Here is a 19,799-nt window from a genome sequence, read left to right as displayed (position 1 = left end):
CAGGAGTTGATTCATCTGTGTTTTGTAGATCTGTGAGAAATATAATGTATCTCGACAATTAAGAATTGAAGGAAACAATGTGTGCAAAAGAAATGCCCGTTGCAACGGTTGCTAAGGACGTGGAAAAAGGGCATTTTCACCCTTAAGGAAGGGCCGATTGAGCGATTTTTGAATTTTCTCGGACTTTTGGGACGATTTCATAGGGGGTCGTAATCGGGCGTTTTTCGCCTCCGGGGCTTCCTTCATGGAGAACATTTATGTCAGTGAGTCAGTGAGTGAGTGGTGGGATTGGGGCTATATATATATTGGATATTCGACATTTGTCCAGGAAACCGTGCATTTAACTCGAGTGGAAAACGGGGTGAAATTATTATGTGTTGAATTACCACAAATATAAATGGTCATTTCATTATCTTTTGTCAATGTCTTTCAATCCGCATACAATTATCTTCAGAGTATCACGATCTCACGATCTTATAACCTTTATTTTCCACATGAAAATATCCCTTTGAATGTGTTCTTTTAATAAATTACAGATGCAGAATACTCTGGCCACTTTATACTGCTATTCCAAATAATGTTACATTACTCTTGTTTAATAAAAGGAGAAACATAAAAAAATATACATCTCGTAAGGAGAATCGAACGTGAGACCACTTGCAGTCCAGTCAAGAAGTTTAACCTCTACACCACGCCCTCAGGTTTCATTGAAGCAGAAAGTATTCCGTCACGTCAATATTGTAAACGTCATCCTGGAAAGACATTCAACATTTTCACTCAACTCTGTACTTCTAAAATTACTAGAAGTAAGGATCCTCTTCTTAAGGTGGGTCGAACGTGGGACCACTTGAGTCAAGTCAAGGCAACAGATCTAGTGTCTATGCAAATTATACTAGTGCTGGGGATGTTTTAAGAGAATTTTCTTAACTGGGGGAAATCATCACCCCACGTTCCTTCTACTGTGAGCACTGCTACAATCTCTCCCCGAGAAAAAAAATTCTGCGGGCGGTCTTGCACGCAATAATTACACCTTTTGCACAAACATTTGCAATCTGCCACATATGCGAGACGTTATTCGTAAATAGGTGAAAAATTGTATTCATAATATTTCATCACGTTTGTCCTTGTTAGTCAAGGTAGTCTCGTGTAACAAGGTGCTGATTAAATTCTAATTACTTTACTTCCTGGGAAGATCTAGAATTTTTAAGGCAGAACAACATTCGTTCCGCTCTTTCTTATTTCTTTTAAATTCTAAAAAAAAGATTTTAATTGAGTTAAGAAATAAAAATAGTCATTCACGTAGCGTGACTCGGCTTGGAAGTGTGGAACAGTTCCCGAAGTTTCTATTAAATTTCAATATTCATAGCCACCTTATGCTCAGAAAGGTTAATCGGTTTATTGACAATCCTGAACTTTTCGATTAATAGATAATACTTTGTCTTAAACGTTGAGAGAACATTGGTCTTGCTCTCTTGACTGAGTATATAATTTTACGAAAGCAATCCCGTTTGTAAACGATGAACAAAATTACTTAGTTTTCAAGGACAAACTTGGAAGTGTAGTTTGCTGGCGTTCCAAGGTGAGTCACGCTATTGAAAACCGTTTTTTTTTTTTTATCGCAAAACACTGTGCGTCCAGACACGGGAGTCTGCACCCAGGAAGCTACAAGTGACCAGAACTGAATTTTTAGTGGCACCTGAAGAATGGTCGACCAACGTGGGCACTAGTTCAACATGCAATACTTTAAGTGTTAATTCATGACAAACAAAAAGCTTACTGAATAAGTATTCAGATACGAGTAGTAATTCGTGTTTTATTGTGTAACTTATTGGGATTGCAGCGTAGTAGTGGCATCAGATCCATGCAAATGAAAAACTATATAAAACTGAAGGATTATTTTATTACAGACAAATATTTCAAAACATTTTTCTTCATTCCCTTGTTTTTTTTATTATTTTACATACATTTTCTTTCACTTTTGGCTAATCGCGAGGATGAAGATGAATGATGAAATTGATAATGATGCACGCACAAAAAACAGAACGGGTCTTCAACCTCTTAGGTGACGAGGTGAAGCCCCAAATATCAGGGTTTGAATCTAGGACTTCCATTTCAGAATTGTAAACAATTTACAGTAGACTTCTCTCTAAGGTCAGAATAGTATTATATTGACGTGAATTATACTGCCTCCTGAATTCAAACAATATAATTTTTGTTTTATGAGAATACGAATTTAAATGGTTGGCACACAGAGATACTTAAGCGAAAACAGTGAACTAATTCGTACACATGTATTAAGTAAAGACACTTATCTCAGTGTGAACATTAAACAGGGTTTTAAAACTTTGCTTCAGCAATGAATGCGTGGAAACGGATTACACATAATTCCCTTGCCGAAATCTATTGGTTTAAAATGCATTGGAAGACTTAAAGATGGAGATTTACTATATTCATAGTTTTAAGGAACTATTTCGTAGATGTTCGCGTGACCTCGTGTAGCGCCGTTTTAAAATTACAAATAACATATCCACAAAATACTAAGACCAAGAAAGAAATTCAGAGTTAATTTCAAATATGTATGTAAAGTAATTTTAGAATTACAGAGTTGAGTGAAAATGTTGAACTTCTTTTCAGGATGATGTTTACAATATTGACGTGACGGAATACTTTCTGCTTCAATGGAAGCTGAGGGCGTGGTGTAGAGGTTAAAGTTCTTGACTGGACTGCAAGTGGTCCCACGTTCGATCCTCCTTACGAGATGTATATTTTTTATATTTCTTCTTTTATTAAACAAGAGTATTGCAACATTATTTGTAATAGCAGTGTAAGGTGGCCAGAGTATTCTGCATCTGGAATTTAGCAAAAGAAAAATAAACAACTAAATAAATTGGCAAACATTCAAAAGGACATTTTCATGTGGAAAATAAAAGTTATAAGATCTTGAGATTGTGATACCCTGAAGATAATTGTATACGGATTTAAATACATTGACAAAAGATAATGAAATGACCATTTATATTTGTGGTAATTCAACAGATAGTAATTTCACCCCTTTTTCCACTCGTGTTAAATGCACGGCTTTAGGGACAAATATCGAATATCATGTATAAATTTGCATTAAAGGCTTACACTCATTCATACTGCCTTTGTTTTCTTGAAATGAAATATAAGAGAATATAATCTCCATTGCACCAAACTGAGAAGAATTGGATGTTTCTTATAAATATGAAATTAAATTCGTGTTTTTAGTGGTGTAATCACAGGTAAAATCGAAATCTCACGCGGAAGATTTTAATTATTTTGCTCTGAACTTGGCCAAAACGCATTTCGCATTGAGAATGTATTAGATTTAATGCTTCATGTTGATATTGGATTAATGCATTAATTCCTGAAGCTGAGACGGTATTTTCTGCAACTGCCCCTTCTCTCCTCTCATCTCCACTCTATTCTCTTCTTCTCCTCTCCTTCTTCTCTCCCCTTCTTCTTCTCTCTCCTACTTCTCATCTGCTTCTCATATCGCCTTCTCATATTGCGTAATTCATACATATATTTTGTGCATGTGGCAACTCTGAAATTGATCCTAACTCTACAGGCAACCCACCAACGCCTTATGTAAGTTCGGTGCCTATTATAAAAAGTCGTTGTCTTAAGACTTTTGAGAGACACTGTACATTCTTTATACATTCTCTCACTTCTTTATTTCTCTTACCTTTTCTCTCTTCAGTAGCTTACTTCATCAATTCCTCTTCCTTTCTCTAATTCCCTATTGTTTCTTTCACATCTTCTTCCCTTTCTCCTTTAAAATATTCCTTTCTCTCTTCCCATCTTTACTCTTTCTTAATTTTCTGTCCATGCATCTATGTTTACTTTAAAGAGATGGAAATGCGAGGTTTTAAACAAAATAATGCTTTCCCATCCTGAACGATGAGTACACGTTCCTTTCCATGGAGGAAGTAAGGAAATATCTACACTCCTCGAATACAGGTGAAGTCTCGATCGTACCGTTACAGAAAACAGAGAATTTGGTTGGTGTTTCCTTTTACTGATCACACGAAAGTACAAGACGAAGAAACGGTGGATGTGGGAGAATCCGCAGATTACGTTTGCTTCTCGTCTCACTTTCGTTTTTGGGTGAAAACAGTGGCTGGGAACTTTTTGAGATCAGGAAAGAACTGTCCTTGGACTGGAAATGGTGACATTGTAAGTCAACCTGTTTGAATCTCTATTTCCGTATGATTCTTCTGCTTGATGTTTCTTGTATTATGCAGAGGCGTGACTCAGGTTTGGCACGGGTGGCGGTCTGACGGTATCTCTACCCGCCAGAGCTGTTAACCATATGATTATTTTTTATTCATTTTATTGTGCCGCATTTGGCTAACCGCGACATTGAGGACGGCTGTTAATTAAATGAATTCGATGAACGGACAATCACAAACACGCATGGATAAGATACAGAATGATCCTTGGAAGAGATAATACAGACTGTCCAGGCTTCAGAATCTCATTAGTCTTCAAGGAAAGTTTGAGTTTTTGTTTTAAGTCACTTTATACACAGATAGGCTACATTTTAAAGTGGGATTCGATTCACTGTATGCCTACACCGACTATCGAACATGGTACCCTTTCATTACAAGGCGACAATGTTACCATTACATCATCGGGAGGCACAGTTAGTCTTCAATTGATTGATTGATTGGTTGATTTGGTGATTTAAGTCCACTTTATGCACAGTAAGGCTAATCGGGACTGGACCTACAGTTTAAAGTGGGATCCGAACCACTATGTGCCTCCACCGGGTATCAAACCCTGGACCCCTTGATTACAAGGCGACGACGCTACCACTTCGCCATCAAGGAGGCTCGGTCAGTCTTCACGAATACAGTTCCCAGGCTGTTAGCTGGAAGAGAAACTGGGAGTTGACTGTCTCCCAAAGAGGCCACCATCCCTTAACACCCTGTCAATCTGATTAGAACGAACATGTTGAAGGTCTTAACAAGTACGAAAGGAAGGGATGGAAATTCCATTCAGCTGTCCCTCCCTCCCCAACCTTCCCTCACCCCCAAGAAACGTTTCAAAGTTTGTTCTAACTATACTATGCACCTCCACCGAGAATTGATCCCGGGATCCCTTGATTACAAGACGCCATCGGGAATCCCTTAACCTAGAGAACGAAAGCTGAGTACTTGATCGAAATTTCAGCCTAAAATCGAATTTTAAAAATGTGCATTTTCTTTAGCTTTCGTAACCTTCCTACCTTTTCAGTTTAATTACGATATTTTATTGTAATAATAAGAGGCGTAATATCCTTGTTCCCTCCAGATTTTTGCTTTGGGGACATTGCTAAGAAAAATTAGTCAAGTTTAAGTACATTTTATACACAGTCATGGAATATTATATGGAAATTATTCCTCCCTATTCCTATTTACTTTTCCCTTTTGTATATATTCACCTTCCCTTCTCGCTCTATTGTGTTTTTCTTACTATTTCTCCCTCGTTTTCATTTATCTAACCTTTTCTCTCTATTCGCTACTATGTACAAAAAGAGAGAAAACAAATAAAGAGGCGACTACCAGGAAATATTAAGATTGAGAATTACCACTAGCAATATTGTTGCCCACGAGACGAGACTTTGGCCTGTCTCGTCTCGTGGAAATGCTGTGAAATGCTGTCTCGTCTCGAAAATATTCGTTTGTCTCGGGACACATGATCAATCTCGTCTCGTCTCGAATTTTTAAAAGCCTGTCCCGTCTCGTCCCGTGGACAACACTAACTAGCAACACAATATTACCAACATGTGAGGTTGAATAGGTATCCTAAGACTTTCATTATCTCTGTGAAAAGTTCATATGTTTTGAAAATATTGAAAACATGCATAAAATAATATTACATAGTGTGTACAACATAATTAAGATCTAATGAATCATGTGAAGATTGGTTGTGTAAAAGCTACGTTTGCAGAATATTCCACGCAATTAATAGATAATTTATGTAATGATTTTAAATTACCTAATGTAATGGATGCATGTGGTGTACTATGATTGGTTTGTTTAGTTTCTGAGTGTGTGTTATATTATTTAAGAAGAAAATTCTGAACTTTTTATTTACAGAGTCATTGGAAGAGATGGCTTCCGTATTGCACAGAGCCAGTAGGATATACGACTTTTTGTTCACAGACCTAAGTGGTAAGTGACTTTCGTGCTAAGCAAGTGTGGATATTTACATAACATGTTCTTATATTAACATCAGATTAATTCAACGTTACATTGCAATTCAGAAGCAGAACTGGATGTTGCTTTGAATACCAATTAACATTAAACATTAATAACGGATACATTTCTGTTGCTTCTGAGTCTCACTGAATCAATGAAAGAAAACATTATAAGTAAATATTCTAAACAGTCATGTTAAAACGTGTATATCATGTCCGTAATGTTTGCTGTAAAATTGCTTTTTTTTTTTTACTAATGTGCTATCTTAAGAACACCTTAGATTTGATGTGAATGAAAGATTAATATTTTAGTAAAAAAATCAAGGATGATATAGAAACTGGCATTTCGGTGTTAAAACTGTGTATAAACTCCCAAATTTGACTTTGAAACTGTACTTAACACTATATATATTATACTATACTTATAGAAATTTTAAATTTCCATTCTAATAGCACATCTATGTAGTTATTTGAGTACATATGATTAATTTTATGCCTGTGTGCATAAGTCTACTATTCAACCTAAATTTAGCAGCAGAATTTGTCAGTGTTCTTGGATTTCGTACAACTCACAGGATAATTCTGACTGGAAGGTGTTGTGTCGAAAAAGAAAATCTTAATTTTGGCCTTGGTTTCGCATCATTTCGTGACAAAATATAATAGGAAAGTATACCTCACACCTCTCAAAAACAATAAAATATGAACATTTTCATATCAATCTCACATTTTGTGTTTCCCTCAGAAACGAAATTTGCATGTTATTGTACCTATTAATAGTAAACAACAACAAAGTGTTTCAATACTAACATTTCACTAAAAAAAAATGTCTTTGTTATTAGCGAAAAGTGGTAGAAAAAAATAGTTTATGAAAATTAATGTTAGTCACCGGAAATAGGAAATGTGAAGTCGAAATCCCGTTATGATAGGAACTTCACAGTTCTTTTTGAGAAAGTTCATGGCTACTTAAATTACCTATCATTACCCATACTCTTAAATAATATATCTGCTGTATGTGTAAATTTTTTTCAATTTCAGATCCGAGAACAAATGATTGGCTACTGATCAGTAGTCCTGTTCCTGGGTTAACAATCTTATTCTTGTACTTGTATTTCGTCAACTCTTGGGGACCTCGGTACATGGCCAACAGGAAACCATTTAAATTAAAGACGCTGCTCATATTATATAACTTCTTCCAAGTACTCGCAAGCATATGGTTATTTAAAGAGGTAAGTGTGCATTAGTACACCTTTGCATAATACACCTTAACTGTTTCCTTCTTTATACATATTTTCATGGTTAACTGGTATGCAACTTACTAGTAGTTGCCACCAAAGTGGTGTAACATCCTGGTTGGTGTAACAAAACTCCTAATAGGCTGCTAAAGGAATCTATACTTGGTATGGTTTGATAGCAGATGGTGTTCCAAACACCAAAGACACTGAACAACACCAAATTCCACATTGTCACCGAAAGAGGTGCTGATCACACCACCTTTGGTAGACAACTCAGTGAATTCCACCACCGCGGCCTGGGTTTGGTTGTTTATGAATGTTCATTCATCAATTTCATCATTTCATCACTCATCCCCATCTTCGCAAATGCACAAAAAGCGAAGTAAAATAAACTAAATCAAATCAAATAAAAAAAAGTGGTGACAACCACTTTTTATTTGTTTGTGCAAATATGGACTTGCTTAATGAGATATTTTTATGGAGTATATGTGTATTACATTGTGTTTCTGGTGTATAGTATTGTAGCTGTTTTACTGTTGCACTGTAATTCTGTGCGCACTCAATCAATCCAATCCAATCCGGTATGTGACTGTTGGTCGGAGAAGTTCTATTGGTGTTGTGCGTAGTGGCATGTTGTTTGCAACATGACATACAACTTCTTTCTGTCCCTGTCTCTCGTAGTCGATCAGTGTCCAAAAAATACTTTTGATCACGTCTAGTACACTTTTCAACTTTTTAACAATTGCTAGAACACTTCTGAGAGACTTTTGATGTGGGTTATAACAATTTATGTTTTAGGAAGACGGTAGAGATATTTACACACAATCGTATAGCCTGCTTTCTGAACTTTTTCCCCTCAGGGTTTACTCGTGGGATGGTGGAATAACTATAGCTTCAGATGTCAACCAGTTGATTTCTCCAACAGTCCGGAAGCTTTGAGGGTGAGTAGATGAGAATTTGTACTTCTTGCATTTCACTAATTTATGGATGGAGCAGATTTCACACCAAATTATATAAATTGTAGTTGCTAGTTAAGGGTTCCATCTTGCGTTGTTTGCGACGTTTGTATTATTTGTCCTTAATTTCACTATTTAACCTGAACGTTTTTCCATTTCTAACTTTGCAATATATTAATAAAAGTGTGTGACAATTTACAGATATTATCTCCTAGTAATATACGCATCTTAAAATTTGCAATTGAATGTTGTGTTTACTTGTACATGAGTGTATTTATGTATTTTTTTGTTTTGTTTATTTTTTTGTCGGTATCTTCAGTCGCATATATTATCTATCGTCAGAACGTATTTCACTTCTGTCCTAGGATAACTCGCTTAAGAATTATGTTAACACCAGAACTACAACCATTTGCTTGTAGCAGATTTAAACTTTTCTATGTATGTACACATTTGACTTTAATAATTTTTTGTTCCGCAGATGGCGAGAGGTGTTTGGTGGTATTTTATAGCCAAATTGACAGAACTACTGGATACAGTAAGTTAACAATGACAAGCTATTGTGCCATTACTTAATAGTTCAATATATTTGCATTACATTGTGAGATTAAAAATATGATATTACCAAGATGTTTACAGTGTGCTAACGTGTCACAATTACTGTTTTAGCATTTAAGTGGTAAATGTTGAGTTCTGCTTAGAATTGTGAGAAAATTAACTCCATCTTCTACATGTTTGTGACTTCATTTGAAGCCACTTTATGTAGAGACATCTATCGGGACTAGACCTTTAATTTTATGTGGGATACGAACCATTATGTACATACATCGCCTATCAAACCCGAGAATACGTGATCGAAAAAGCAGTAATGAATATTTGTAATTTTGTGTGGAAAGAGGTTTAAATCACTTTTTTTTAACATCACCCTGAAAGTTTTTCAGTTAGATACTATTACAGTACTCAAACTATTGTTGAAATGTTGCACTGTTTGCAGTTTACATAGAAACCATTATATATTCAACCATTCACAGAAAGCCATGCATGAAGTGTCTAGGATATCAACTGATGAAAGGGTATGGACATTTTATTTTCACTGTTCTGTGTATATTTTGATACGTGTATGTGTCCAAATCATTCGATATTGATTGTCGACCGGCATGTACAGGCCCTATGGATTATTATCTCGTATAAATATAATATCTCTATCTGTATAAGTTCGTGATTACATACACACATACTATATGTATTGATTGAATTGTTGGTTTAAGTCCACTTTATGCACAGAAAAGTTAATCGGGACTGGACCTAGCGTTTTAAAGTGGGATCCGAACCAGTGTGCCATCTGTCTCCACGGGGTATCGAACCCGGAACCCATTGGTTACGAGGCGACAGCGTTACCACCACGCCATCGGTGAGGCCCATGCGATATGTATGTATATATTTTATATATATATATATATATATATATATATATATATATATATATATAACTGAAACTTGGAATTGAGGTCTCGATTTCTGTAATTCTAAGGTTTTGTTAGTTAATATCTTCAAGTCGAATAACTTATGTATTTTGTAACATGTGTGATTAGAAAAGGACGTCCCGAAACCCAATTAATTTTCCTGTTTCGCTAAACATCCACTTTGTAATTTCAGGTATTCTTCGTTTTGAGAAAGAAGGATAACCAAGTGTCGTTCCTCCATCTCTATCACCACACAGTCATGCCGATGATCTCCTGGGGAGTTACAAAATATTTTCCAGGTATTTGCTTCATTAATAATTTACATTATAACCATAGGGTGGTTCAAAAAGAGGTAACTGAAAGTATTAAGGTAAAACTATTGAACCCACCAGACTGAAATCAAATTCTGAAAACAAGGAAGAAACCTTACTTTCTTTTGAAATAGTGTTAAGCCAACAAATAATTTATCTTTGAGTAATGTGCGAGAAATAATTCTGTCTCTTTCTCTTGACCCAACCCTGTTACTGAACATATTATCTTTTCAGGTGGCCACGGCACTTTTATAGGGATGATTAATTCCTTCGTCCACATAGTCATGTACTTTTACTATATGTTGTCTGCCATGGGGCCGAAATTCCAGAGGTACTGTTGGTGGAAGAAGTACATAACTACATTACAAATGGTAAGGAAGCGTTCATCAGTTAAATATATTCTTCTTGGATGCATGATTTTAAAGTTAAAACTTTAAACAGTAGATTTACAATCTTGACATCACAGCCTGTTCTAATATATGTCCTTTTCTCTCTTTCAAGGCGCAGTTCTGCTTAGTGTTCTTGCATTCAATGCAGCTACTATTTATAGAATGCAACTATCCAAAGTTCTCCGTGTTCTTCGTTCTCCCAAATGCCATTTTCTTTTTTGTGCTTTTCAACGATTTCTACAGGAGCGCGTACGGACGCAGTGGATTTGCAGAAAAGGTGAGTAATGCCGATTCAAAGTAAAAGTTGACCAAGAAAAGACAAACCCTCTGGCGCTGTTGTCGAACTTTTAACTGGAAGTGGGCGATGCAATCAGCTGCTTGCTCTGTAATGCGGCCCCTGCGTTGCCAAAATGTGCGACGTTCTTCTACACATCATCGTCACCTTTATTCAATGTCATGTGTTTGTATGATATGATCTTGAATGGGGAAATTACACTCAGCAAGGCAGAGACGTATTTAACACTTTGGCTGCTTGGGCCGAGTTTTGCATTTCCTTGTGCGAGGGCGGAGCTATTATTATACACACGGCCTGTGTGATACACTTCTTACTTGCTTTCAAAACTTGACTTCCACGCCATCTGTGAGAAAACTCAGAAACCATTACTGCACGGCCTTTCCAGGAGGCCAGGGAAACTCGTACATACATTTGTTTTCAAAGGAACTGTGTATAAGAGCTATGCATGCTACCTGTAAGTTGTGTATCAATATGACATACATAGCCTGGGACAGGAGACACCCTGTGGTGTATCAATTTGATACACATGGCAGTTAACTTTGTTGAATCTGTATCTGGCAAACGTTTGCACTCGGGTACAAGCAAAGAGGAAGCGAGAGGAGAAAACAAACGACTGTCCACTTTTATTCTCGATTTTGGAGGCGGTTTTTCTCATCTTGGTCGATCTATATATATTTACATCATCAGTAATTTTAATTAATATGTTTACGCCTGATTGAAACAATAACGGGCAAGTCGTGTAGTTTCCAAACGAAGGTGGTAACCCAAAATCTTAGCCACAACATGACCGCCATCTTGAAGTCAGCCATGATGGAATATTTTTAAATGGAAAGGAGTCCATGTCAAGAAACTGCGACGAATTTTTAAACTTATATGTAACGTACCAATGCGCCTTTGTGCCTCGCTACAAAATAATATACAACAGTACAGTAGCATAAGTTGGGTATTTTTTTTATCTTAATTTATTTCAGAGTTAATTTCTAGCCCTGTATATCGCACACAGCCAAGCACATTAACCTGACTTCCTTTATTTCTATTTTGCAGAAAAACGACTGAGATTAGCTATTCGTTATCAGCGAGTGAATATCAGCAAGAAACTGGATTGAAACAGTTACATTCTGCAGTACTAAGAATACAACGAACTACTACGTTCAACTGACGTCATTGTGTTTAGTAATTCAAATTACGCATGAATTATTACCTCAACCTGTAACAATTAATGTAATCTGTCGTCATGCACTACAGTGAAATTCTTCTCTCATCAAAGATGAATCTACGAGTATATTTATTTATGAATTTTTTTAAGTTAATGCAGTATTGTAGTTCTAGAATAACATAATATTGCTATAAACTTCTGTATCTTTTCCGAAAGAAGAACACAATTGATGACTTTAGTGCATATTGAGAATTTACTTAATTGTGGTTCAGTATTTTATGAAAATCTATTTTTCAAAATTGTACACTTCAAAGGCAAATTACAGATACTGAAAGAATCAAATGAAATACAGAGACTTCAGTTTTTGATATTGAATTATGTAATAATAATAATTCATAATTGCATAAGAGCTAATTTAATTATATATAGACTACTATGTCACTACAAAGAAAAACAATTTATTTATAAAAAATCACTTTACATATGAATTTTTACTTTCTAGAATTTCTTACTCACCATAGTATATTTAGTCAATGAGACTACTAAAGTAGGAAGCTAAATATTCTTAGATATTTTCTTGATTTTATCAAACCTTTCCCATTCGAATATTTTCTGAAATTTGCCACAGTATACAATTTTATATATTTGATTGTAGAAAATGAATTGTACAATAAAGTATATATTTTGATATTCATTGTTCAATTATTGTAAATTTTGTAAACCTATGCCATTCAATTATTGTAAATGTTACAAATCTATGCCGTTAAATTACTACAGCATGTGTTCTAATTTGGATTTTTGTTTTGTTGTGAAATATAAAGTAAAATATAATTTGTTTAGAATATTTAATTATAACTGCACAATTATCTTCAAATATTTTAAGTATTTTTTTAAAAAATAAATTAATCGTGAAATTTTTAATACAGATTCTAGCTTTTATATTTCGCCCACTAAATTTTCGAGTAAGCATAACCTAGTGTTTTTGTTTTGATTTTTATTTCGCGTTTGTTTCACTTTTCGTTTGACTAATTGCGAAGATGGGGATAAATGATGATGTAATGAATGATGATGTAATGAAATTGATGAATTGACACTCACAAACACCAATGCCGGGTGCTAGTCACTCCGCCACGAGGACCGGCGCATAACCTAGTAATAGATGGTTTGGTTTTGTAACTAATGTGCAGGTACATAGAGGAGGAACTATTCCATATTTACCAACATCTATCTATAAAGAAGTGTGTGTGGATAAATTGTAAAAGACAACGTGAAAAAAAGAGAATAAATCGGGCATTCAAACCTATGTACTACTTCAGAAATATTTTTCAAATCCGAAAGCAGATAATATACACAGCACACTTATTGATTTTGAGGAGGCACTGCCTGGCCAGATTTTGTGCAAACGCATGCTGAGAACGGGGAGTAGGGGGGAGGTTGCTGGATGAAATCCTCTGAAATATATTTGCAATATTAATACAAATAATCAAGCATGGAAAATTAGCTTTCTTTGTCTACCTCGTTTATCTTGTAATATTGCTTCCTTATTTTGAAATATATAAATATATTTTAAAAGATAATATATTAATCCCATTCAACTCTCCTGCTTAGTAGGGTGAAATCTGATTGGATGTTTCCTTATAATTTACGGAGAGAAAAAGTTCATTCAAATATTTCGAGTTTTTTGGGGGGAGGGCGGGGACAATCACTTTCTCAACCTCCCTCACATTTTTTTCCTGTCACGCTGGATTTCTTTTTCTTAAAAAATAAACAAAAAAACTTTAAATTCAATTTTCGTTTATTATTTACAACATTCAAAAACATTAAATACTCCAGTTTCTGCATAAATTCACACAACTTTCATACACAATATCTGAATAATTAATCCCTTAAGTGATATTAGGATCACTTTAACATAAATAGTAAGTGTAATGGTATTTTTGTCTTTTTTAAAAACTTTGACAGTCAATAAATACACATTGATAATATGCATTAAATAACCATAGAAACAGAGAGAGACGTCTATGGAATATTGTTGTAATAAATTCAACGCTCGCTAAATAGAATTCGTTACTTCTTTGGTGGGGTGAAATTTCCTGGAAGAAAATTGTAACAGTTGACAATCGTAAATCTATATTTTACAGAAAATAACTGAGAAAAACATATATTACTTTTACAGAATGCATGTAACACATTAACATCACAGCTTTGTTTATATGTATCTATTACTAATAGTAAGTTCACGGTTTTCTTTAAAAGGCTGAAATCAAGGCGCCATGTTGGTGCATATTCCTAATCCTAACGATAAGGAAGGCAACTTTGGAGTTGCGTTTGTGGTGTCTATAATACAAGAAGATTGAGTGCTGAAATAATATCTAAACTACCGGTATATACAAATCTAAGACAATCAGACTAACACACCCACACTTTCACATTTAACATTTCTTTCACGAACACGCAGTTTTTTCAAAGATGTTTTTGGAAATACATCACCTCTTCAGGAAATATGTATTGTTTACAATTACAGATTAGTGAACAAAGTAACGAATCATCTTTTTTCTTTAGAAACTATTGGTAAATGTGGTTTGAGCAACTCAATACCATTCAGTCATGTGAAACAATATTTGAATATAACAATTGTGGTTCTACAATCACAGTAAGCAACAATTGACATATCACTGAGTTAACTGTCGAACACATTAGCAATGATAAAATTCTAATGCTTGTGTCTCAGGTATACAAATATTCTCGAAAAATAAGAATACAAATCTATGGTAACACTCTAAACATAGTCATGATGTTGTACCTGATGTAAAAACAGTAAAAATGCTTGGATGACAAAACACTAACTAGGTAAGTATCATCGATGGTGTTTATATAATTAATTTACTCGACACAGATTACACACACATATATTGACTTGCTTGCTTCGATTAACTGATAGTTCTTGTGAGCACTGCAGGAACAACATGTAGTATTATCTACGCATCACATCAAGTTACCGCAAGCTTCCGAATGATAGTTTTGCTATTATTCACTAAAGTATAGCTCCAAGGAACCTTCCGGATAACATCCATGGCTGATATTTTGGTCTGGATGTTTCGAAACGAATTCAAGATTAGTAATCCGCCTGCTTCAGAGAATTAAGCAGCTTTGGCCTTGCGGTAAGACTTCCTGTAGAAGTCCAAGAAGAAGTACATGAAAACGCTGACATTGAAAAGATGCAACACTGCCAAGGGTTTGCTGTAGCTGCAGCCGATGTAGTGGATGTACGGGATCTGGACGATCATAAGGGCGAACTGAATCTGCAAGAAAGTTAAAATAAGACAGGGTCGAGAAAAAAATCAAAGAAATAGTTTACGACACTGAATATAATAGAATAAATGCCTATTTGATGTTACGTATTGTGTACGGAATTGCCTTTTAACACAAATGCAGAGTAAATTATGTAAAAAAAAAAACAACTTAAATAGAATGTTCTGCGAAAACAATACTACAAAATAGAGTGAAATGACCTATAGAGTGTCTCAACTTTATAAGTCAGTATGGAAGTAAATGGAGTACTTCACTCTCTCTCTAATACATGAGTTTTGCCAATAGCTCTGTTCTTCTCTACCACCGCTGCGTTGCGAGATGTTACAAAATTTACAAAACGTAAAAGTCAAAAATTTGAAACAGTGAAATCATTATCCTGTAGAGTTTTTTATGCTCTATTTACTGACGGCATTATATAACCTGTCATAAATTCATGTGATCTGAATTTTTCATAATTATGTAATTTTGCAAAACGCTTAATTATTTTCTAGAAAATTCTTCAAAAGCTATCAAACCGCTTGAACAACTTCGGCAGTTTTTTTTCTACGTGATCTATGATGTTTGAAGATATGATATTCTTCGCTTACGAGGAGAGTTATATATATATAAGATATATATTAGATATTTTGCATAAATCATCAGACCCTAACACGAAAAACTTGGTTAAAGAGAAACTTTTCGGTTTGTCGCGATACACATGCAGACCAAGCGAGAAAAGTGTTGACCATTGTTTGAAGTTATTTTTAGAATTCATTGTTACTCCACAGCACCGTTATTTATTCCGCAATCGTAGTTTGTTTATGCGGGCTGTCTCGCGTAAATAATTCATTGCGCGCCATCAAGGTTACAATTCAGTTGCAGTATGTGCAGTGTGCTTTAGTTTCCGTAACAAATGTATCTTAATGTTTGTTTTTGCATTTATTTAATTCTGTTTATGTAAAGGATACAACATTCAACAAAAGAAGTAACAATAGTTGCGTGTATTACACATATAATGCAAATGTAAAATGGTAAATAGTTACGCCGAAATATAAACATTTACATGCAAATATTGAGGTAACTATCGTTTTTTCTCTTTTTCCAAAATGCATCAAATACATAGATTTTGATGATTTCCTATACGATATTAAGGAAGTAAATTTGTCGCAATCATTAGCGATTAACAGCGACTCGATGCGACTCCGTTTGTTGATCTGGCAACGCCGCGCTCCATTTAACTCATACTGACTTTTAAGGTTGAGACGCTCTATAGAGGAGTGTTTCTCAAAGCGATCCTAAGACCTAAGGTGTCCACAATAGTTCCTCGAGCGTTTGCGAAGATTATAGAGGTTTTTGTGAAGGACATTATTGTTTATAATCAGGGGCGTGCGTAAAGGAAGTTTTGACAAACTATTACTGAAAACTACAGCATATAAAATTACTTGTCTTTGTACAATTCTTTTTTATTTGCAATATTTAAATTGTTAAACTCCAGAGGTGCCCCTAACAGGAGGAATAATAAAGAACAATATAAATATAACATTCAACTTGGTACATAATTTTCTAAAATATATGTTTAAAAAGTACACACCTTGCACCATGCTGCAATATGTGCGATTGGGGGTGGGGGTGGCGAGGGGAGGAGAATCAAAATATATGTCCTTAATAAATTATTCACTGTAGCTGGTTCCAAGTGCGCCTTACTTAATCTATTAGATGAAGAAAGAGAAGTACGGCATGTGCCAAAATATGCAGTACTGAAACTGCGTGAACGATATGGACACTGTCTACAGCGAGGCGGTGCACACTTCGAACACTTACATTACGCATACCGTGGTAACTCAACACGCTAATAGCGTGTATTATGTTAGTTTCTTTCAGGAGAAATAAACTCACAGATGACAACAATGTAATGTTCATGATGTTCGTATTTTTATTTCAGTACTGTAAATTTTGGCACATGCTGTATTTCCGGGGGGAGGCTAAAAAGCGAATTTCATAATAGGATAGTAGATTAGTAGGCACGCTGTCGTGATTAAATACTTTTTTGGGATTATGACATGATCTGGGGGAATAGGTACCCCTGCTCATACCCTTCATTACGAAATTTCTGTGCACGTAACTGTCTTGTCGATAATATGTTTGTATGCATATAACGTAGTGAGCGATGTTTTATTTATGTTGTGCATACTTCTTTCATTAACAATTACATCACACCCTGAAAACTACGAACATTGCTGTTATTAAGTAGAAAATGCACAAAAAGATGTGGGTAAAAAGAACAAAAGCATTCGTAAGGTAGGTTTAAGCTTACTTCACGAATCTGACAGTAAAAACAAACAAGCAATTCTGATCTTTATCGACGTGATTTCAATGATAAGCATACTTTCGTCAACACAACTACGAGCAGCATTTCATGCAATTTAATTCCGTCTACAACATTTTTGCTTACGTGAGATTGTTTAAGTTAGCTGAAAAGGTCAAATACTCCCTAATCTGATACGTTATATCTCTTCAAGGACGAAAGATTTTCGCCCTTGGGTTGCACTTTTGCAAAGGGTGCACAGAGCAACCAATCAGAATGCTTTTTATGGGTAGTTGCAGATAGGATCTTCTGGCGTTACGTCTTGATGCGATGTACTGGCTTTTTCCTTTTTTATATAGGGTTAAAGTGTATGTAAGAATGGTGTTGTGTATCGGAAGTGCAGTGTTTGTATTGTTAGTGACTATCTCATAAAATTTGACAACGTATTAACACACAATGCTCGTAATTTTCGCCATTTTTTCGTGCTGCACTGCAAGGGAAATCAAAGAGGAAAGTACTGACAAGCGAAGTACTTCGTCTTTCTTCTCTTCATTATCAATTGGAAGGACAGATGTTCGGACTTAAGGTAAGAAGAAAAACATTCATATTACTAGAATTTGAACTTGTTATGATTGAACTTTTGGACGGCTCAGAAGGACAGGCTTTATAGCTCTTGGCTTGCTTTCATTTTACGCGGTGTTTTGTATTACCAAAATGGCGGAATCCTGCATTACGTGATTTCCCAAATGTTGCTTATTATTTCTTATCGCCAACATGGCTGCCGGTTCGATACACGTTGCAAGCAGTGCCGGATCTACAAACCGCATAGTTAGTTACTCAAGAGTACAGAAACGAATACAATATAAAAAGGTAAAGTTAAAGTTCTCTATGCATGTAGCAATGTGCCATGGAGGCACATTTACGGTATGGGGGGTAGGGTAACACATATTTTCGATGTCTGACATCTTGGAGGTCATGTGATCAGCACCACGCTCCGGCCGCTTTTACCCTCCAGCTGGTACAATTTGATTTGAGGCTGGGTGGGTGCTGGAGCCGTTTTATGTGGGGACAAAGCCGGAAAAATTCCGACCTCGGATCATTCACGAAAATGCAGTGGTGAAGGTTTCTTCAACCTACCTTTAATCAGGAAAATAAATGTTAAGACTGCATGATTGTAACAAATGTATCATTTTCCATATGTGAGAAAACAGTGTCATATATATATTACATCACCACGGGCGCCGAAACCAAGGGGAGTCAGGCAGTGGCGGCTGGCCAAGTGCAACAAGTGCAGATGTTTTCACCTAATTTTGAAATTAATATTGACATCTTTCATTTGCTTGTTAAATTAAACTATTTCCCAGCAGAACGCACACGATAATACTCAAATAATACGCCGCTCGGCGCTACGCACGTGAAGAGTTCGTCGTAGCTTAAACAAACCAAGAGCAGACGCCGCCAGGTTGCGGAAGACTTTAGCCGGTTGTCATGGCAACGATGACGTCACCTAGCGTTGGAATTGAACGGGTGTCGTCATCTAGGTGCAGCAGTTCTCTCGTCGACAGAAAACATTGCATCCAGTGGTTGTGGCAAAATCGTTGCGTTCTCGCGAGATCTTGTTCCGCGTGTGTGTTTCGCGTTTCCTATCGTGTGTTGTGTTCATGTGTTGAGCTGTGGTTTGTACAATGAACCCAGTAAATGACTTAGTGTGTAATTTGTTGCAGACATCATTTTCCAGATGGACGGATGAAGACAAAAAAGACGTTTTAAATTGTGGGGGGCCCACTGACACTTACTATTTGTTTTTCATTGCCTATAAATGTACTTCTTCACCTGTTATTTTAGGCACGAGCCGCTACTGCTGAGTCAGGGAGGCCTGGGCCCCTCCAGTTCTCGTTTGCCCCCCCCCCCCTATAGGGAGCCCAATATATAAGTTTCAACATATTACATAACTTTTGCACACAGAAACTTCGCACAAAGCAGGTGGGAAATTACGCAGGATTCTGCTCTGAAATAAGCAGAATCAATAATGTGGGAATATTACTCAGTTTGAGTGTCTTTCTTGTGCTTGTGCGTTTACTAATTCAGTATTTTCTTTTTCAATCCGACAATGAATTAAGGATAACGCATGGTATATTATGAATGAATATGTGCGAGAATAGATGAAGAAGCATGGGAATGCTGTAGTCTTCATGC

General features: G+C 35.8%; 2 protein-coding genes across 10 annotated transcripts in view; one reads left to right on the top strand and one right to left on the bottom strand.

Moving 5' to 3' along the window:
- The window catches only part of LOC145996722 (very long chain fatty acid elongase AAEL008004-like), a 107,585-nt gene extending 95,031 nt beyond the window's left edge, over nt 1-12,554 (top strand). For both annotated transcript variants that reach the window (XM_083133250.1, XM_083133253.1), the window contains 8 exons: nt 6,108-6,182; nt 7,244-7,434; nt 8,301-8,381; nt 8,875-8,931; nt 10,050-10,155; nt 10,402-10,538; nt 10,669-10,833; nt 11,896-12,554. In XM_083133250.1, the coding sequence (XP_082989376.1) occupies nt 6,122-6,182; nt 7,244-7,434; nt 8,301-8,381; nt 8,875-8,931; nt 10,050-10,155; nt 10,402-10,538; nt 10,669-10,833; nt 11,896-11,907 (810 nt within the window). In that variant the 5' untranslated portion in view covers nt 6,108-6,121 and the 3' untranslated portion in view covers nt 11,908-12,554. The remainder of the gene's footprint in view (nt 1-6,107; nt 6,183-7,243; nt 7,435-8,300; nt 8,382-8,874; nt 8,932-10,049; nt 10,156-10,401; nt 10,539-10,668; nt 10,834-11,895) is intronic.
- Nucleotides 12,555-13,784: 1,230 nt separating this feature from the next.
- Nucleotides 13,785-19,799, bottom strand: part of LOC145996700 (very long chain fatty acid elongase AAEL008004-like) — a 107,784-nt gene continuing 101,769 nt past the window's right edge. For all 8 annotated transcript variants that reach the window (XM_083133230.1, XM_083133224.1, XM_083133241.1 and 5 more), the window contains one exon: nt 13,785-15,309. In XM_083133230.1, coding sequence (XP_082989356.1) covers nt 15,148-15,309 — 162 coding nt within the window. In that variant the 3' untranslated portion in view covers nt 13,785-15,147. The remainder of the gene's footprint in view (nt 15,310-19,799) is intronic.

Source organism: Lepisma saccharinum, chromosome 1, assembly GCF_977018435.1.
Source record: "Lepisma saccharinum chromosome 1, izLepSacc3.1, whole genome shotgun sequence".
NCBI classification, from domain to species: Eukaryota; Metazoa; Arthropoda; class Insecta; order Zygentoma; family Lepismatidae; genus Lepisma; species Lepisma saccharinum.
This window is presented reverse-complemented; position numbering and strand designations above follow the sequence as displayed.